The sequence below is a fragment of the Labrus mixtus genome, chromosome 2, assembly GCF_963584025.1.
Source record: "Labrus mixtus chromosome 2, fLabMix1.1, whole genome shotgun sequence".
Taxonomy (NCBI): Eukaryota; Metazoa; Chordata; class Actinopteri; order Labriformes; family Labridae; genus Labrus; species Labrus mixtus.
In genome coordinates this window covers 20,596,192-20,615,645 of record NC_083613.1, presented here as the reverse complement: position 1 = coordinate 20,615,645, position 19,454 = coordinate 20,596,192, and the positions used below count along the sequence as shown (strand labels likewise).

Sequence of the window (19,454 nt, the reverse complement as noted above, 5' to 3'; positions counted from 1 at the left end):
AAGAGCTGGAGAAGAGACTCCTTTGTGTTATTGAAGAGAATATTTGTATGAAAAAATCTGCAAAAGGTGCCAACACTACAAAAAGGGCCGAGATGTCAGAGGTGCATAAACATAAATAACTTGCACATGTATATGGTTTAAATTTGTGATTCTTTTTGGAGCCAGCTGACTATCCTACTGAAGGAGTCCAGCTTTTGGCCCTTCCATTTTGGATTTAATTTTTAATTTATGGAGTTTGCCCCTTGAGGAAATGTTAATACTATACTTAAGGTGTAATGGATTTTGGACAAAGTGATTAGACATAGAATAAATTATCAGTCAACTATCTTATGCAGCCTGAAATGAACCAACCAGATGCTTTCTAAGATAAGTCTTCAACTGTTTTCAGTTTCTATTTTGTCTCTGCTAGAAATGCAGTTAAGTCTGCCACAGCTGGTCAGCCACGTTGCACGTTTCCTATTACTTGTTAATGCTGCTGAAATGGAACAATGTTAGAATAAGAATGAGTCAAGCATATTTTATGAGGCTTGCTGCCTACTCAGACATTTATTGGCCTTAAATGGACTTTAGTGAACAGTGCATTTAATTCACCTCTCGCCCCCGCTGGTGTATAAATTTATCTCTCTCTACTGTATTATTGGCCATGGACATATGAATTAAATTCCTTTGACAGAGAAATAAATAAAGCTGAGACATAAGTGCCTTTACTTTAGTAAAAAAAAATTCTCAAACAATCTTTTACATTTATGTTGTATAGGCAGGCTTGGACCCATGAACACATTAAGACCCCAATGGAGACAGTTTCTTGGCTAATTCCTACTTTATGCCTTTTTTGTTGCTTAAGTCATTATTGCCCTTTTTTTCTTACTTTCTTTTTCTCATTCTCTTCTCCATATGATGGCAAACATATTATAGATGTATTTAAGTTACAAACACATTTTACTTTTATTTAACAGGTTAACATATCAACTATCCCGTTATAGAAAGTTTGTATAAAAAACATTTCTGATGACTTCTTTTGATGTTCTTTTTCATACAAATGCCTCGCTATGATGCTTCAATGCTTTCCTGCCAAACAAAGCAGAAAAAAACTACTTTTTTTTGCCAGTTACAGCTTGTTGCACATGCAATGCAATACCATCAAGACAGGTCTTCTTACAAATAATTTTGAACTCACTATTGAATTATTAAAAACAATATACACAGACAACTTTCTTTACATAGAAAATAATTATGTGAACACAATCAGAAAAGGTTTTGTCCAATAAAGATTTTATTGAATAAGGCCTACATAAAATGTGACCTATAACACTAGATGCTTGATAGCATTGCTTTTTTTTAATCTTTGAGTAAAGCAGTATTCTATCTGTTTTCTATCTGCAGAACTTCCTGGTGCACCGTCAAACTTAGTCATCTCCAACATCAGCCCTCGAACAGCAACAATTCGGTTCCGCCCTGGTTCTGATGGAAAGACCCCCATATCACAATGGATTGTAGAAGGCCAGGTATGTGTGTCAGGGGTTGTGAAACAATTAATTAGAGCTCATTGTTTATTCTGAAACACAGCAGGCAAAAAAACGTGTTTTAACATAAGATCATCCTGTTTAATAGGTGGTGAAGGAAGAGAGAAAGCCAGGTGTGTGGGGAGTTGTCTACCAGAAAGACAACCAGCCGGATGCTGACACGCTGGAGATCCCCAACCTCACTCCATTTACACAATACAGGTGAAGTGCTTCACTCACACACACACACACACACACACACACACACACACACACACACACACACACACACACACACACACACACACACACACACACACACACACACACACAGATCTCACACACATCTCACTCAGTTTCTGCTGTATTGCAAGACTCAGGTGAAGTTAGATAAATCACACAGACACAGAGAGACAGTTCCATCTGAGTCTTTTCTGTTTGTCAGCATCTTCACAGCTGCTGAATGCAGATCCTTATTACCCCTCCGCCACTAGCTAGAGGGGAGGAGAGGGGTGGCGGCAGGGGAGAGGAAGGTGATGAGAATGAAGAAAGCGAAGTAGAGAGTATTGAGGAGTGAGAAGAAACAAAGGGATGACATAGAAGGAGAATGGTATATAAAGGAGTAAAGGATGTGGCTGTAATCCCTGCTCATGGGCTGTTGGGAGCCTGCGGTTTACAAACCTGATCTGTCGTCTCACTGAACGGCGGCTACTCTTCCTCAGTTTTCTCTCCATTCAGTCTTACCATCAATTTGTGGCATGTTTCGGTGTATCTGTCTATCTCAGCCTCTCGTAATGGGATTGTGAGTGTGTGTTTGTGTGTGTGTGTGTGTGTGTGTGTGTGTGTGTGTGTGTGTGTGTGTGTGTGTGTGTGTGTGTGTGTGTGTGTGTGTGTGTGTGTGTGTGTGTGTGTGTGTGCGTGCGTGCGTGTGTGTGTGCACACTTTAAGCATTATATTGTCAGAAGCAACACCATTGAGACATAAGATGTAGTAATGCACTTGTCCATGTTTCCTACCCTCTGCTTTGAGTTGTTCTTTACACCTTGCTCTCTATGTCCCAGTACAGGGACAAGAACTCATAGATGAAGTCTCTCACATGCACTCTTCACACTGAAACATTTTATCACAGACACCCACACTGAGGCATAGCTGCGTTTAGAAGTAACAAAAGTAAAGAAACGCTCCCTCATGGCTTCATGTGTGTGTGTGTGTGTGTGTCACCACTTCTGTACAGTTATATATTTTTTCTGACTGAATGTTGGCTTTTACTGACAATTTAACTATAGGTGAATTACTTTTTTTTTCAGAAATGCTTTGTTGGAAAGTCACAGCGCAAAGATGCCATTGTTTAAAATATTTTATTCTGTCAATAACCCAATCAGGCCACACCTGAGCAATTAAGAGGCCTGCAGCAGGCCATGCTCACTCCTTTTGTTTGCTTCACACTGCTGAGCTGCATGACAGGCTGCTGACAACTCTATTGTGACTCTGATAGATGCATTATTTGAAGTTAAATCGTCTGACTACTATGCTTGTCACAAGTGGAATCAAGTTGGTGTACCACTGCAGAAGCTCTAGTTTTGAACTGGTTTTCATATACACTTTCTACAGTCCCTTTAACTGTGCTCTCTGTCACACCAGGTTCAGAATGCGTCAGGTGAACATAGTGGGCTCCAGTCCAATGAGCGGCCCCTCCAGGCTCATTCAAACCCTACAGGCTGCCCCTGACACCCATCCCTCTAACCTCACCCTGCTGTCTTCAACGCAGACCAGCCTGCGCTTCAACTGGAAGGTACTGAGACACACAGACACAAACAATCATCCAAATAATGCCATTTGACAGAATGGGATTGAGAATATTTGTTCTAATTTTTACATCAGTGCATGTGAGCATCTGTGACTGCATGCGTACTGACCAGGAGCAGGACTGAACAGGTTGAGTGCCTGATAGACTATAATCAATGTCTCTCCTTGTTATCAATGCAAACACAAATCTGTCACATTTCCCTTTCACTGGCAGACCGCTAGCAGCAAAAACCTGCAATGTAATTTTCTTCTGACTGTCTTTCCAATTTTGCGTTCTCTTTGCCCTCCCCCTCACACACACACACACACACACACACACACACACACACACACACACACACACACACACACACACACACACACATACTTACCCTCCCTGCTTCTATTATAACATAAATGGAGAGCAGAGTATTTTTCATTTAAGAGTTGGAATGAGAAGAAGAGTCTGTCAAATCAGACACAGACACTGAGGCACTCTGGGCTACCTGTACAGCATGCTAATGGGATTTTACCTGCATGTTAGCGCGCAGCCTGCGCTATGCTAGTTTTTCCACTGTAATGGAACCATTACAATGATTTTGGCTTAGGCTATTATTCTAAGCTGCATATTAAGGGTAATAAAGCTAATGTGACATTCTGTATTACTGCTCTAAAATGCTAAGCTGCGCTAAATCACTGGGGTATTTAAAACGCCTGGCTGTCTCAAGTCTTTATCTGCTGCTCAGCATAGAGTAACCACTGTAGTGTTGGGGAAAATCTTCTCTCTATGAGCACACTGAACATTTTACTAAAGTGATTTTAGGGCATGAATAATAGGTGGCTGTGGCTGAAAGACACCATGACATGGTGGTTCATGCCATGGGCAGAGAAGATAAGCTAAGGTGACAGAAAGAGTATAGACAGGAAAAAGGATGAAGGGTGACAGGAAATGTAGGTGAAAGTGCATAAAGAAGAATGATGCAGTGTGAAAAAAACTGGATAAAAGTAGGTCATAGAGGGAGAAAGATCGGAAGATTTGATGTCAAAGGAGAGTAGACAGTAAAATCATTTTAGGTTGTACTTTAAAGTATGACAACTAGCCCATAAATGACAATATAAATCATGTTTGTTCTTCAATCAGCTAAGTAAAGTACTGATTTAAAGGTCTATGAGTTATGCTATGATACATGTCATCACATTTTTGCAAAAGTTAGAACAATGTTGGTTGTTTCACCTGAACTCTTTAGCTATGACAAACTGTAATATTGTCTCATAAGGTGACAAGGTGCTTTGTTTTTCCCATAAATTATTTTAATTTAATCTAGTGTTATCAAAATAAAAATTAAAAAAAATATATATTTTTTTTAATTAGGTGCAATAGAGTGACAAACTGGTGATAAATACATAACAAATGAGGCACAAAAAAACAAACAGACAAGGTCAGGACAACGACTCCAAAATACAGTAAAAAATAAAATAAAACAGCAAATTACATCAAGTACAGACATCAGCATTAAGACATCAATAGACACACATCAGACTACAATCAGAAAAACTACAAAACTATATAATATACCTAAGAAGGGATACAAGAAGCGATAGAGAGAAGGGGTGGGAGAGAAGGTGCTTTGTAAGGGGGACTTGAGAGGTAGAAGAGAGTTGAGGAGTTGAGCAGTGTGTGTTGAATATTTTGATGTTAAACAATGTTGTGGTGTGAGAGGTGAGAGTTTGTGTAATGATTATGTTTTAGCGGAAGTTGACTGCAGCCGGGGTTTTGGGTTTGGTTTGAGCGTTTGATTTGATTGGAGGGAGAGGCAAAGCTATTATTTTTCTTTTCTTTGGCCGGGTCCCCCAGACCCTCCAGGAGGGGACTTGTCGCTTACAGGACCCGGCCTTTTCAGCGAGCACACATGAGAGGGAGGGGCCACCAGACTCAGCAGAGGGAAGCCCGCCCCCCCAAATGCAGTAGCTGTTATATCGCTGTTTAAAGAGCACACACTTGAGAGGGAGGGAGCTCCCCCCCCCCAATGCAGCAGCCTGTATTGTTATTGTCATGCCCCTCCCTCCTGAGCATCCTCCACAACAAAAATAGCTCTGTGGTGATTCGTTTGGGTGTAGAGTGTGTGTGTGTGTGTGGTGTGATTGGTGCACAGGCAGAAAGAGTTGATGGGTGGGACGTTGTGGGGGTAGTTATGAGTTGAGGTTGTTGATTATTGGGTTCCAGACAGATTCAAATTCAGCAGTTGTTCCATTGATATATATTCGATGAGTACGTTTTTCCAATGTGATCAATCAAAAATAATTCTTGTTCAGTCATCCTTTCTGCTCTTTCACTATATGGATAGAGATTATTTTGTCGATCAGAGTCAATTCCCAGAGTACAGCGACGGTACAGAGTGGCTGAGTGCTGACACATTACAAGATACTTTCCCCATCAAGTGTGTCACTTCTTTCCATTGAATCATAAACACTAAAACACCTTATCTCTAATCTGCTCTGTTTCCTGTTACCCTCCAGCCTCTTCCAGCATCAGAGTACAACAGCAGTCCAGATACTGTGGGATACCGGCTGCGTGTGAAGAGGACAGATGGCCAGAGGGAGGACAGGACTGAGGACGTTGAGGGAGAAGGGCAAACCAGCGAGGCTACAATAGGTGGCCTGGATCCCTGGACCCAGTACCAGGTCCAGATACAAGCGTACAACTCCATTGGATCTGGACCATGGAGCAACATTGTCGCCGCACAGACTGCAGAATCTGGTACAGAAACAGTCCTCATTCAGTCCTTTTTCTTGTTTCATAGTGTTCAGCAAAGGTGTATTTTATTAACAGGGACAGAGAAGGTGAGGTGTAAAGAGTTCTGATAACTTCCCTGAGTCTCCCTTTGTACCGCCATCTTTCTTTGACTTTTACACTCCAGCTATTTTAGTGATGGGATGATAGACTCACACTCACTCACTCACTCACTCACTCACTCACTCACTCACACTCTCTCTCTCTCTCTCTTTTTGATGGTGGTTATATATGAAAAAAATTAAGGTCTGCAACTATACAGGGGCAACCAAATGGGATTGGCAAACATTGTTTACCTAACTTACAAAAAATGCCTACAAAAACACAAGTGTTGTTTTGTATTTGGAGGACATGGATTTTCATTGATTCTGATATTGCATGCAGTGAATTTAATCCTGTCAAGGGCTACCCATCTGTGAGATTTTGCTCACTGTTTTGCAGCAATAATTACAACCCTGCCAACCCCTAGTGTTTTGTTGCGTAGCATACAATTTGATTGATGCCTCTTTTTAACACCAACACCAACATTTTCGACCTAGATGATATGGAAAAACGTAAATGAAGAGCAGTTCACACAGGTCCATACCCCTCCTTGGTTCATTTGCTCTATCTGATTTTATGTGTAGCTGAGGATTTGATTCAAGACCATCATTACACCTGGATAAAGATAATGTTGGCACTCAAATAGAGCTGTTTGGGAAACATTCGCTCTGTGACAGTATAATGAGTTGTTCTAGAGATGAAGGTGATTTCTTGTATAAGATCTTTGTCTTCTTTAAAAGACCACAATTAGTACCACCCGATCCAGCGCTTTATGATCCATTCCTGTGAAGCTGCCTGTTAGGAGGCTCTTTATGGGGCCGTGGTAGAAGACCCTGAGGATTTGGGGCCTCAGGCAAATGTATTTATGTGCCTGAGGCCTTACAGTCACGGAGGTATGGCTAGCCTATGTTAAGTCCTTGTGGATGTTCACCCCCAGGTAATTGAAAGTGTCTACTATCTACTCCCCTCTCCTGTTGATGGTGACGGCGGAGTGTGTGCCTCCCCCCTTCTGTAGTCCGAAATGACCCTCTTGGTCTCTGAGAATTTCAGGGAAAGGTGGTTGTCCTTGCACTGCTCTTCTAGGGTGGTCACCTCCTCTCTGTAGGCCGTATCATAGCCAGGGGAGATCAGCCCCACAACTGACAAACTTCACAGCGGTGTTTGAAGCCTGTATCGCCACGCAGTCGTGGGTGAAGAGGGAACACAGGATGGGTCAGAGGATCAGCAGGGAAGATGTGCAGTTGTCCACTCTCACCACCTGGAGGTAGTCCATCAGGTTGAAAAAACGCATGCTAGCTGATGGATGCAGGCCTTCAGGATGCTGTCAGGACTGGTCGCTTTGCGTGGGTTAATACACATGAATGACTGAATGACTGGCTGACATCAGCTGTGGTGATGGAGAGGGGACTGAAGTTATCAGTAGTGGCAGTGAAGTAAGCTGGGGGAGGGTGGAGAAAGGAAGTGGGTTCTGGCAGAAGGGTGGAACCTGACATAGAAGGTGTTGAAGTCATCTGGGAGGGTGACTACTGTGTTGGTGATATGTTGTGTTTACATGATAGTCTACTGTTAATGATTAATTATTTGTATGCCTGTTTTCCAGTTCCATCTGGGTCTCCAGTTAATGTGACTGCTGAGGCTGTGAGCTCCACCAGGATCCTTATCACATGGACTGCTCTCCCTCTGGCGCAAAAGAACGGGGTCATACTTGGATATAAGGTGCATAAAAGACTTAAACACAAACACACACAAAAGTAATCTCATCCTGGCATTAATCACTCAATTTACTCAACCCATTATCACTTCCTCCAACACCTTTACACACCTAATAGCCTGTAACTTCTCTAGTTTTTTTAACTACAATTTTGCTTTAAGAAGCTACCGACCAAAGTAATGATGTTTGGGGACTTATGAGTTACTGTGAACATTTATATGAAAGAGGCTTTAATTTTTAATACCCTTTCATAAAACAGCAGTTTGTATCATGTTGTTGTCAAAACAATGGCTGGATTAATCTTTTTTTTTTAATAGGGAAAACAATCCACTCAACCAGATGGTTTTGAATAGTTATTTATTTGATTTTTAAAGCATAAACCACAGCTTAAGCAAGAGACGGGGATTTGTTAAATTCACATGGGTGATATGAATATTCTGCATTAGTACAAAAGATTTGTGACATTTGTAGTCTATACGCTTCATCTGAAGTAGAGCTCATCCTTTAAACATAAATCTGTCTCCATGAACCCTCTGGATGGTGAAAAAGTTTATATTCTCTAATTTGCAGGATTTTTAATTGATATATGCTGCCGGTAACAAAGTGCACACATTTTTCCCAGAGTGCACCACTTAGTGGCAGTCACATCCCTCCTCACTCTGCGTGGTTTCGCCTCTCACACACACACACACACACACACACACACACACACACACAGGGGTTTATTAGGACATTCTCCACTTCCTTGTTCATTTTTAAACTACAGATAAGACCTGTTGCAGTTATCTGTATTTTCACACATTTTCTATTTTTGTTCGAGGGCTCAGATGTCCGTCCTACAGTCTACAAAGACGAAACTCATGCAAAATATTTTGACGTTATAAAGTGTTAAGCTCTTAATCACCTCCCAAACAAAACACAACAGACAAAAAGCTTTAAGAGGGAGGAAATTTATCCTCAATTGTGTGGACATAGTTGTGCTTAAAATACTTACATCTGCTAAGTAAAAGTAGTCCGTGGCTGGGTGATGAGGGTATTAACCAGTATTATCCAGCATTTCTTTTTTTTGTGTAAAATTCAGGTCATATCATCCACCATGCCCAAAGCACATAACACTCCTCATCGGTTTGTTTTAATGCCCTCCTGAGGATCACACTGAGTAGGAATTCTTCCATGTTAATAGATGGGAGGTGTCTGCTCGTTTGAACAGTTCACCTGCCACCCCCCTTTCTATCTTTCTATTTAAGAGCTGACATTTTCCTTCAAGACTAGCGTGCCAGCAAGTTCATGCACATGAAAATTCAGAGAAAGAAAGAAAAGCAGGAATTGTCACATACTTCTGTTGCCAGGGAAAGAACAAAGTGTGCATATACTTATTTTATGTGAACTTGGGTAATCGCAATTTATTTTGTGATGAACACTTTTCTCATTTTTATGAATCTTAATCATAGGCCTGAAGTAACATCTTTTATTCCGCAAAAGTCTATAATGGCCTATTTCTCTGTGCCATGCCATGAATCTTATTGTTGTCAAAAACATATCAATAGGCCTATTTATTTACCTAGTACACATATTGCTTGTATAAGAAACTGTGGATGCAAGAATACAACATGTACATGCTATCACCAACTAAACTTTAGGAGCTGTGTTTTTTTAAAACAAAACAATAACATTTATCTGCCCTGGACAAGAATATCCAACAGCATTGGCAGAGAACCAAAACATTGAAGGCTAGGCAAAGAATTAAATGAAAGCTAAAGCAAAGCTCCATGCGTTACGGAGAACTGCAGAGATGGGAAATATTTATGAGTGGGATCATCAATTAAAGGGACGTCTTGCACACAAAGAGCTCCTTTGATCCATTTTAATTGTAAAATACAGATGGCGGCAGTTGACTCTAAAGCAGCAATGGACAGGCTTAGTGCATAGTTAGAGAGCTGGTTTTGTTCTATCAATAGTATTTGTTGTAAAATTACATAACAAAGTGGAATATAACTTATTTTCGAGTGGCCAGAGCTACTGTTGACAATAAGTGCTTAGTGAGCTGACAGGGTGAAAGTTGCAGCATCTAGCTCTCCATTCATGTTCTTTTTTTCATCTGTATTTGTGTTTATGATTACATGTGTGACACGTACACCTGTTTCTTTATGCCTGTGTGCAGGTGATGTACTGTGAGAAGGACTTCGAAGGTCCTCCTAGTGTTCAGACGGCAGAAGGAGAGCGAACCTTGTCGCTCCTTCTCGGGGCTCTCCAAAAATACACAATGTATTCACTGCAGGTGCTGGCTTACACACGGTTGGGTGACGGGCCACCCAGCAACCCAATACTGCTCCGAACCAAAGAAGACGGTAAGATGTCTACCTCTCTGTCATGCAGTTTGTCCAACACTTCTGTCTCCTCCTCATCATCTCTGTAGCTATTTTTATTCTTTGCTATTTTGTTTCTGTTAGAAGTGGCTCTTAAAATGCATAAGACGCTCACTTAGTGTGCATGACAAGTATAAAAACAAACTCTTATCTTATCTGATTAGAATATAGCTCATTATAATGAATTACTGTCTTTTCATAACAGTATTATATGATGAACTTTTTACGTGTTATTGCAGTTTCATTTGGCTGCCAAATCACTTCTCTATTTTTCTCTCCAGTCCCAGGCACTCCTGTCAGGATGGTGTTTCCAGAGGTTCGATTGTCATCCGTTAGGGTGGTCTGGCAGCCACCCACAAACTCCAATGGCATTATATTAGGTAGAAATACACACACACACCCAAACAAACACACACTGCTGTGATCTTTCAAGGAAAGTAAAAGCTGTAAAAGGGGAAAGAGCTGATGCTGTTTTTAACTTTCAAAGAAGGGTCAGCTCTCAATATTCCCCATGGCATGGCTGAGGTCTGTTGATGTTTTTCTACATGCACATGTGCGCGCGTGTGTGTGTGTGTGTGTGTGTGAGAGAGACAGAGGGTGTCAGTGATTAAGCTGGCATGCAGGAAAAAGGCTATTATAACTGCCGAAGCAAGACACCTTTTCTAATGCATACACAGACGCGTGCTTTATACAAACACACACTTGTTTTTTGAAACTGGAAATCACAGTGTATGAAGTGAATCAGAAAGAACGGATTAATGAAAAGAAGAAGAAGCAAGGAAGAGGTGAGAGGAATGCTTGAGCTGCTAAGCTGGAAACGGAGAGAACAGAAGGGGAGAAATAATAGAGAGGAGATGTATGGAGGTGAAAGGAGGGACAGGTGTTCATACAGTATGTTTGTGTGTGTTGCAAATGGGGGAGAAAGGGGGCCATGTTTGTCCTCTCAGTGGGGTCGGTAGTGGCGCAGGTGAGTGATGTGTAACTGTAAGGATATGGCGAGGACACCACTGAGTGTTACACCACTCTGTGACAGAAGGATGAGTGGGAGGGCAAAACTCCCTCCCTCCATCACACAGAGACACGCAGTCCTGCTGTGTCCTTGCTGAGAAAGTGGTTTGTGTGTAGAGGCTGTATGTGTCTGTGCGTGTTGATGAAGCTACAAATGACTGTAGTCTTTCTGCTTCTTTATTGCCTAGACTGCATCATTCCTCCTTTGGTTCTCAATCCATAGGGGGACTGACACAGAAAGTGGACAGAGGAGAAAAAAGTACCACAGAAGGTTCACAAATCTAATTAGGCACTAGCAGTGAGGCATTGGTGTTTTGTACATGACATATCCATGAATAAATTGTAGCCTTACACGCATAAATATCCCTGTGGCAAATACAAGCTCCATCCTAGTCCCATGCTTAACACTGATTACAATCAAGTAGTATGTCCAGACATGAAATCCTCAAATTCTGGTCCTCACAGACATCAGTACGCATACTACAAAACCGTGAAATCTTGTTGATGTATGCTGCTGTCCTACAATGCAATTCTCAAAGGAAATGGAGGAGCTTCTCGCAGCATCTCTACATTTGTTTGAAGTTGCAGTTTGAAAACAATTTTCTCATTGTATATGCTTTACTACCTGTGAGCACCAAACCGTATTTAGCAAAGACTGTTATGAACTACCCGTCAAAGAAGTACACTTTAACAAGTATTACCTTAGTATGGCTAAATAAAAGTATAGTGTGCACATTATAAAGAAGAAATTCGTAAGAGGTTCCAACAATTTATTTTGTGGAAATTGAATCTGTCATGCATGGTTGATTCTTTTCTGTATACAAGAAGGAGAACGTGAAGAAAATATTACTAATGTGAGCAGCAGCAGCTCTGAACACAGGAGCAAATTAGTGCAGCAGATCAATTCATCATTATTCTCTCTTACTCCAATTAATGCAATAATAATCCTGCCTTTTAGTGCATCTTCAGGGTTTCGTCAACATAACATTTTAAGATACGTGCAATACAAACCAAGCCATTAACACTTAAACACACTGTGAAATGTTAATCATATCAATTAGAATCGTAGGAGAGAAAAGCCCTGATCCTTATTATTAAGTACAAGCTTTTAGCTCCGCAGGTCTCTGTAGTAGAGCGTTAGTTACCAGTTGGCACCGCTGCTGTTATTTATTTTTTTTATTAACACAGACAAGAACAGTGAGCATTGAGAAGTTAAAATTTCCCTCAGGCTCAGATGCAGCAGAAGACACTGAACAAGTCGCATCTTTTTGGTGAAAAAACCGAGACCGCCTTTCCCTTACATCACACAGTCACTTTGTAATGGAGATTCAGCCTCTTGAATCTGATAGCAGCAACGTCCTAATGATATTCAGCCCAGAAGATAATGCTCTGCTCTGACCCAATTGTTTAGATGCAGCAGGATTTGTTATCTATCTGTTGTCCAATAATCTTCCACACACTGCTTTAACATTAATATACAATCAGACTACCTGATAAGATTATCGCCCACGCAACCAGATTTTGTCATTTTGCAGATTATCATCATAACTGTCTTACTGTGAACCCAATCACCTCAACACCTTTGTGTCTTTGTGTGGGTTTGTGGTTGTGTGTATTTGGTGTAGAATACAATCTTAATATTGAGAGGCTTTATGAATGGCCAGTGGCCTGTAGAAAGCTTTGTCCGGGATGACTGGGTTTGAGTGTGTGCGTGTGTGTATGTGTTGATGAGTGTTAGTGGTATTACAAGGCCTACTGCACGAGACAGAGAAAAATACACAAAAATGTGTACACCAAAGGTCATAGTCAAGTGGTAGAAGGATGTGTGTAGGGAAAGGTGACCTGTTGGCAGGTATTCAATGACAGAATTATGACTCTTTTTCTTTCCTTATTTTTGTTTTTTGTAATACATAGTAGTATGTACTGAAAGCAAAGCAGCTGTACTTATTAAATCTCGTCAGAACTGATCGGGAAGGTTTCAGTAACTAGAGAAAGTTGAGTCTCTTTATGTTGAGCTGAGGTAAAAAAAAAAAATAGAGAATGTGTGGTGCATGACTCTACGTGGATCTGTTTTTAAACTCATATTTTGCTGTCTTTGATTCCTGTGGGCTCTGTGATCTAAAATAGGTCACAAAACACCACACACAGAAGCACGCGCGCACACACACAGAAAAACTCCCACTGATTTTAACCGTCTCACTCCTCTGTCTTTTCTTCTGTCCCTCACCAGGCTACCAGATCTCGTACCGCCTGGACAGCAGGGACCCTCTGCGCTGGACCACAGTGGAGGTGGGTTCCAATGCCAGACAGTTCACCGTCACAGGACTCTCCCCTGAGCAGACCTACGTGTTCCGGCTCACTGCTCGCACCGCCGTGGGCTGGGGGGAAGAACAGGAGGCTTTGGTTGTTACCACTGAACGGAGAGGTAAGGGGAAACATAAACCGTTTTTGGTATGCTGGCAAATCTGTGTCTTTAGCCTTGCAGAGCCAAATTTTGAAAAGAACCTGACCTCCATGAACTCTTAAGTTGCCTAAATCATTTAGTTTAAGTACCTAGTAGAGTGAGTGTAAACATTATAGAGTTTACTTTTAGACAAGGAAAGGACATTTTTCTCTCTCTACACACACAGGCTAAAATACACACATGCACTCACAGGACCTTATGGACATGCACTAATTCAGAGATTTCAGAGTGAAGCTGCTCCTTTCTTCCTAGCTTCAAAATGCAAATAGGGCGGCTGTGGCTCAGTTGGTAGCGTTGTCGCCTCTCAACCGGAAGGTCGAGGATTCTATCCCCAGCTGAGCAACATGTCCCATGTGTCCTTGGGCAAGACACTTAATCCTGCATTGCTCCCGCTGGTGGTGGTGTATGAATGGACTAGTGTTGTACTTGCTCTCTGATTTACGTCGCTTTGGATAAAAGCGTCTGCTAAGTGAATTGTAGAATTGTAGAAATACAGGACAGGCCTAAAGAGAAAACTGTTTGTGGTTGATGGTAACTGATGGGGTAGTTTAGAGAAAACAGTGGAACATTACAGGACGCTGCACAGTGTTAAGTTTAAAGCCCTGTTCAGATTGCCGGTTCAAGGCGCAATATTTACACCTATGTAACATTAAATTGGGGGAACTATTTCTCACACCTTTTTGTCATAATCTGAGGTAGTAACAGGGGCATCACATGGGTGAGACAGGATCACTTTAAAACAGGGGAGCAAGGGGGGGGGGGAAAAGGCCTGTGTGTGTGTGTGTGTGTGTGTGTGTGTGTGTGTGTGTGTGTGTGTGTGTGTGTGTGTGTGTGTGGAGCCACTACAGTATGTTCACACATTGTACCTCTCAAGCTTCTGCAATGCCGTAACACAATGTGAAATCACATGATTGGGACAACAATACTACATACAGAAATACAGTGTAATCAGTATGAAAGTGATTGGGCATAATGACAGCGGACCTTCGTCACGGTACTGTTGCAGAATCACAATCTGAAAAGAGCATTATGTGTATGCAGGCACTGAGTAATGAAAATCATTTTCAAAATAATCCCTCCTTTTTGTGATTCTCTCTTTATATTAAGAGTGGTAGGAACAGGCACAGAATGATTTTATTCTAAAACAATATTTAATCACCCTGTAATGGACCCTGTATAACAAGTGTGCTCATTTTGTTCCTGCAAAAAAAATACTTCTGGACATTCATGCATAGCTCAAGAAGAAAAATAGTGTCTGAGCTTGGAAGGTTTGACTAATGACCAGTGATTTTTTTTTAATTAACCCTCACTAAATTATTATAAGTATCATGTGTCTCATGTTGAATTGGCACCAAAGTAGTGGAATATTCTGTCTTGTAATTCACATTAAATTGTAATAATGCATGAGGATTTAATGCGTGTTTAATAAATCAGATCAGACATGAAATTTGGTTAATGAGCCAAGCAGGAGTGACTTGATTTATATTATTAATTCTACCTGTGCTCTTCAAAATGTTAGCCATTAGGAAGGTCCATTACAGGAGACAACTGCAATTATTTTATGGGTGTTTTGTCCTCTCTTTTCCTATTAACTTCCAAATGGTCAAAAATTATATTTGGTCACTTATTTCATTTAGTAGAGCCAGTGACAGAAGAGCCTGAAAAGGTTAGCTGAAAGTTTTAGCATATTAAAATTGATTATGTCTGCAGCGTGACTTAGAGGTGTAATGAGTTGTGGTTGATGTGCTTAGAGGAAGTTAAAGAAATAAAGTGACGCAGGTCTTCAGCCTTGAAGCTCAGACAAAGCATGTGCTTCTACAACAGTGTTATGTGGTGCGACACATGGAATCCATTGGTAGTGTACAACTAATACGAGAACAAGATTTTTAATGGTGACAAGAATAACATTTTCTATGTGTGGGACGTACAGAACAAAATTATGTGACATTTAGAAACTCTAGTTGATAGAGAGCTAACTGTAGATCACCAGGCATTAGCTCTCATGTAGGGGTATAATAGAAGCCAGGGGGTATAAACAACCTAGCAGTTAAAAAGTCTGCACAGCCGAGCCAGGCTTGTTAAACTGCTATGAAAAATAAAATATTATTTGATGGCCTCTTACTTGTTAAAACCACCTACTGAACATGCCAAACTTGATTCACATGTAGAGTGAGAAAGTGTTTCTCATAGCACCGTGCTCCGTTGTGGCTGGTGAGAAATAAACATTTTGAAGGTGAGAGAGAAAATAAGACCCTGTGTGTCGAAACGACAGTAGTTGGGAAGTTTTCTGTCTGAAGGAGAACAGGAGAATGGGTCCTAAAGCAAAATCTGAAAGTCATAAATATAAGGTCTTTAACGTAAGTTCATCTGTAGTTCTACTTGGTGATTATCCTCATAAGGACAGCAAAATGCTGCACATTTGTCTTGGACATATGTATTATATAAATGTTACATACTGTGACAATAACAGGAGTTTTTAAGTAGAAGCTTTCATGAACACTGACTCAGACAGACAGCCCATGCCTGTGGTGAGATGTTGGAGACTGAACTGTGAGTGTTACTCTCCAAGGACAGTTTTGTCTCCTAAAACTTCTAACAGTAGAATAGTTTCCTCCAACACACTGTCAGCGCAGTGACTTGACTATTAAAGAGGTAACATTCAGGGTAAGTAGTGCAGGTCTTTTTCCTTTAAATAAGAAATACAAGTTTTCATTCTCTTCAGGATCAGTGATGCTTTATCTCATCTTGTCTAGACATATTCAAATATCTTTCTTTGTGCTTCAGTTTGCTGTTTTTTTGTCTTCAGCTCATTTACAATGATGAACCGTAATATTTTTTACTGCTGCCAAATTATTGAGTAAGAGATACTCCTGAAATTACTGGAATGCAAACTTTAATTTCAAATTTGTGAAAAAATGTTAACAACAAAGCATATGTTGTAGACACTGACTTTTTCTTTTTACTTGAATTTGAACTCTTAAGTCGTGTCATTTTTTTATTAACCATGGGCTGTTTCCCTCCCTTTCAACAATGGCCGGACATTTGTTTCTCCAAATAATAATCATGTTAATACAACAGGAGGTTATTGCCCCTTATGTTTACAAGAATAACATTCAGCCCAGCAGGTGGTTTATCCTTTAGGCTCCATATAATTTTACTACCTATAGTGTTTAGCTAATGCTACAAGATACACATCAATGCTGCAGGTGCATCTAAGATATAAAGTACATTGATCCATACAAGAGTTACATCTTCAGGCTGAGTCAGTGTTAGATTTACAACAGGTTTTATACTGTTTATCCTCTATGAGAGACACAGCACAGCCTTTAAGCAGCCTGATGTTTTCCAGGTAGACTCAGGGTTATAAATGATTAAATTCTACCCTTAGATGCAGTGCCAAAGCATCTAAAACATTTCAAGATTTCTGAAAACTACTTGATACACTATTGCTTTTTTCTGGGTCTTTTCTGGACCTCCTGGGGCGGCAGAATCCAGCTGTACAGTAAAAAAACAGGCTTATAGATTCTTAGATGAGGGGTTGGAGTTTTAATGCCTGAAGTCATTTAACGTTTGAACACCGAGAAAAACTCTAATACCAAAGTGAAATATGACTTTAAAAATGAAGCAATAGAGCCTCTAGTGTCTAAACTTGCTAACGCATGAATAACTTTGGTTTAAACATAGCTCTCAGCCTCTGATATGTGTCATCCCTGATCTCTGTCTCCAATTTTCTTTGTCAGGCAGCACAGAGCACAGCTAGTAAAGCTAAGAAATGCTACAAAGGTCCGGATATTAACACATGACAGTGAATTGAATTCTTATGAAAACCTGGAATCACGATGTCAGATATTCTTCTCTGAGCTATTAGTCTGTGTGGTGCATTTTAATTGGATTGGATATCATAACATCGAGAGCATCATTATCAGGATTCCATGAGAATAGACCTCAGTGGTTCCACTTCAGTAACATAATGACCCATTCTCGCTTTGAGATAGACAGAGCAGCCTAATAGAGATGTCTTTCTGATGATGCCAAAAAGACTAACTTAATCCCTAGAAAAAGAAAATTGGCTTTTTGAGTGTGTTTGGGTGTGATTGTGTGAGAGGCTGTGTGCATGTGTGTGAATTCATTTAATAAAAGCAAAGTCGCTTTCAAGAGATTTATCTATGTTCTGTCTCCAAGAGGATGATATCTAATAAGGTAAAAGCAGCACAGTAGCACATTTATCAGAACTCCTCACCCTACATATCTTTTCTTGATCCCAACAGCATATCTTTGACACTTCACTTCAACCATTCTCCTCCCTGCCTTGCATAGCAGTTACTGTTATGTTAGAGCCGAAAGGGTAGCACTTGTTCAGACAATCATGAGCTAATGATCAGAACAGGATCTTAACTGTGGAAAAGAACAAGAAGAGAACAGACAGGGTGACACAGATGGTATCTGGAAAAACAAAAGAGGGAGAAAAAAGTCGAAGTTGGAAGGGACTAAAGATAAGGAGCATGAGGGAAGAAGGGAGGCAAACAGAATTGATGTAAATTATTTGTGATAAGGATGAAAGAAGAACGGTGTGTGTGTGTGTGTGTGTGTGTGTGTGTGTGTGTGTGCGTGTGTGTGTGTGTGTGTGTGTGTGTGTGTGTGTGTGTGTGTGTGTGTGTGTGTGTGTGTGTGTGTGTGTGTGTGTGTGTGTGTGTGTGTGTGTGTGTGTGTGTGTGTGTGTGTGTGTGTGTTCTGGTTTGTGTGTGAACAGGTGCATAAAAACGTCTACTTAAAACTACCAGCATCTTTCATCTTCCTTAACTTAATCGTGATGAAAAAGAAAAATTAATGCACAAAGATCCACAATCTGTCGAGAAATTGATGAAACAGATGTATGTACTTATTGAAATGAAATGTCTTCATGATCATTGTTGAACCACAACGAGGAAATAATTGTTTGTTAAAATGAATGTGCAGAATAATCAGAACAACTTTTTTATTTTTAAATTGAATCAGATGCCATCCTTTTCCGGCTCCTGCTTCCTCTCCAGTGCCTCTTCTTTCTTATCATTGTCACATCACTTTTTTTACTCTCCCTTTCTCTTACTTTTATAACTCCTCTGCCACTTTTTATCCCCTCTAACGCAATTATTTTTATCTTTCTTTTTCTGCATCTTTATCATTTTCACAGAGCGTCCACAGCCACCCAGAAAGTTATCTGCTCCTCAGGATGGAGTTGAATCTCGCCGTCTCCGCCTCCAGTGGGTGACAGGTAGCTCAGGTTCCTCCCCCTTGAGGTACTTCACTCTGCAGGCCAAAGAGATGCCCAAAGGGGACTGGAGCACACACACCGCTGACATCCAGCACAACATGACTAGCTGGACCGTAGAAAGGTACAATTGAGCTCTCCTGGTTGATTGTTTGTTCCATCCCTCCCCTAAAACATGACTGTCTATACAAAGCTTAGCAACCAGAAAACCTTTCAGTGGGCCTGTCAAACTTTCTAAACTGTATTTCATGAGAGTTTGGAATGTGTTGTCTTTTTTTGATATTCCAAAGCAAAAACCACATGAGCAAATAGGGAATGCATTAAAGAAGGCATTTGCACTAGAATTCTTGCAAGATGCTTGTTTTAAAGAGGTCATTTTGAAATATTAAAATATTATTCAGACACCTGGTTTTTCAGTAACTTGTCATGCGAAGCTGTTCAAATCTGCAGTGCTTTCATTTCTGTGCTCAAATGTTCTGTACCTCTATCTGAAACTCAGGACCCATTGTTAAAGAAACAGAACAAAGAACTTTGATC

General features: G+C 40.6%; 1 protein-coding gene across 2 annotated transcripts in view; it reads left to right on the top strand.

Annotated features, from left to right (window-relative positions):
* Positions 1-19,454, top strand: part of LOC132988226 (protein sidekick-1-like) — a 197,227-nt gene that overhangs the window by 161,517 nt on the left and 16,256 nt on the right. For both annotated transcript variants that reach the window (XM_061055498.1, XM_061055489.1), the window contains exons 22-30: positions 1,384-1,505; positions 1,612-1,724; positions 3,144-3,294; positions 5,805-6,045; positions 7,721-7,836; positions 9,993-10,179; positions 10,479-10,577; positions 13,436-13,630; positions 18,840-19,041. In XM_061055498.1, coding sequence (XP_060911481.1) covers positions 1,384-1,505; positions 1,612-1,724; positions 3,144-3,294; positions 5,805-6,045; positions 7,721-7,836; positions 9,993-10,179; positions 10,479-10,577; positions 13,436-13,630; positions 18,840-19,041 — 1,426 coding nt within the window. The remainder of the gene's footprint in view (positions 1-1,383; positions 1,506-1,611; positions 1,725-3,143; positions 3,295-5,804; positions 6,046-7,720; positions 7,837-9,992; positions 10,180-10,478; positions 10,578-13,435; positions 13,631-18,839; positions 19,042-19,454) is intronic.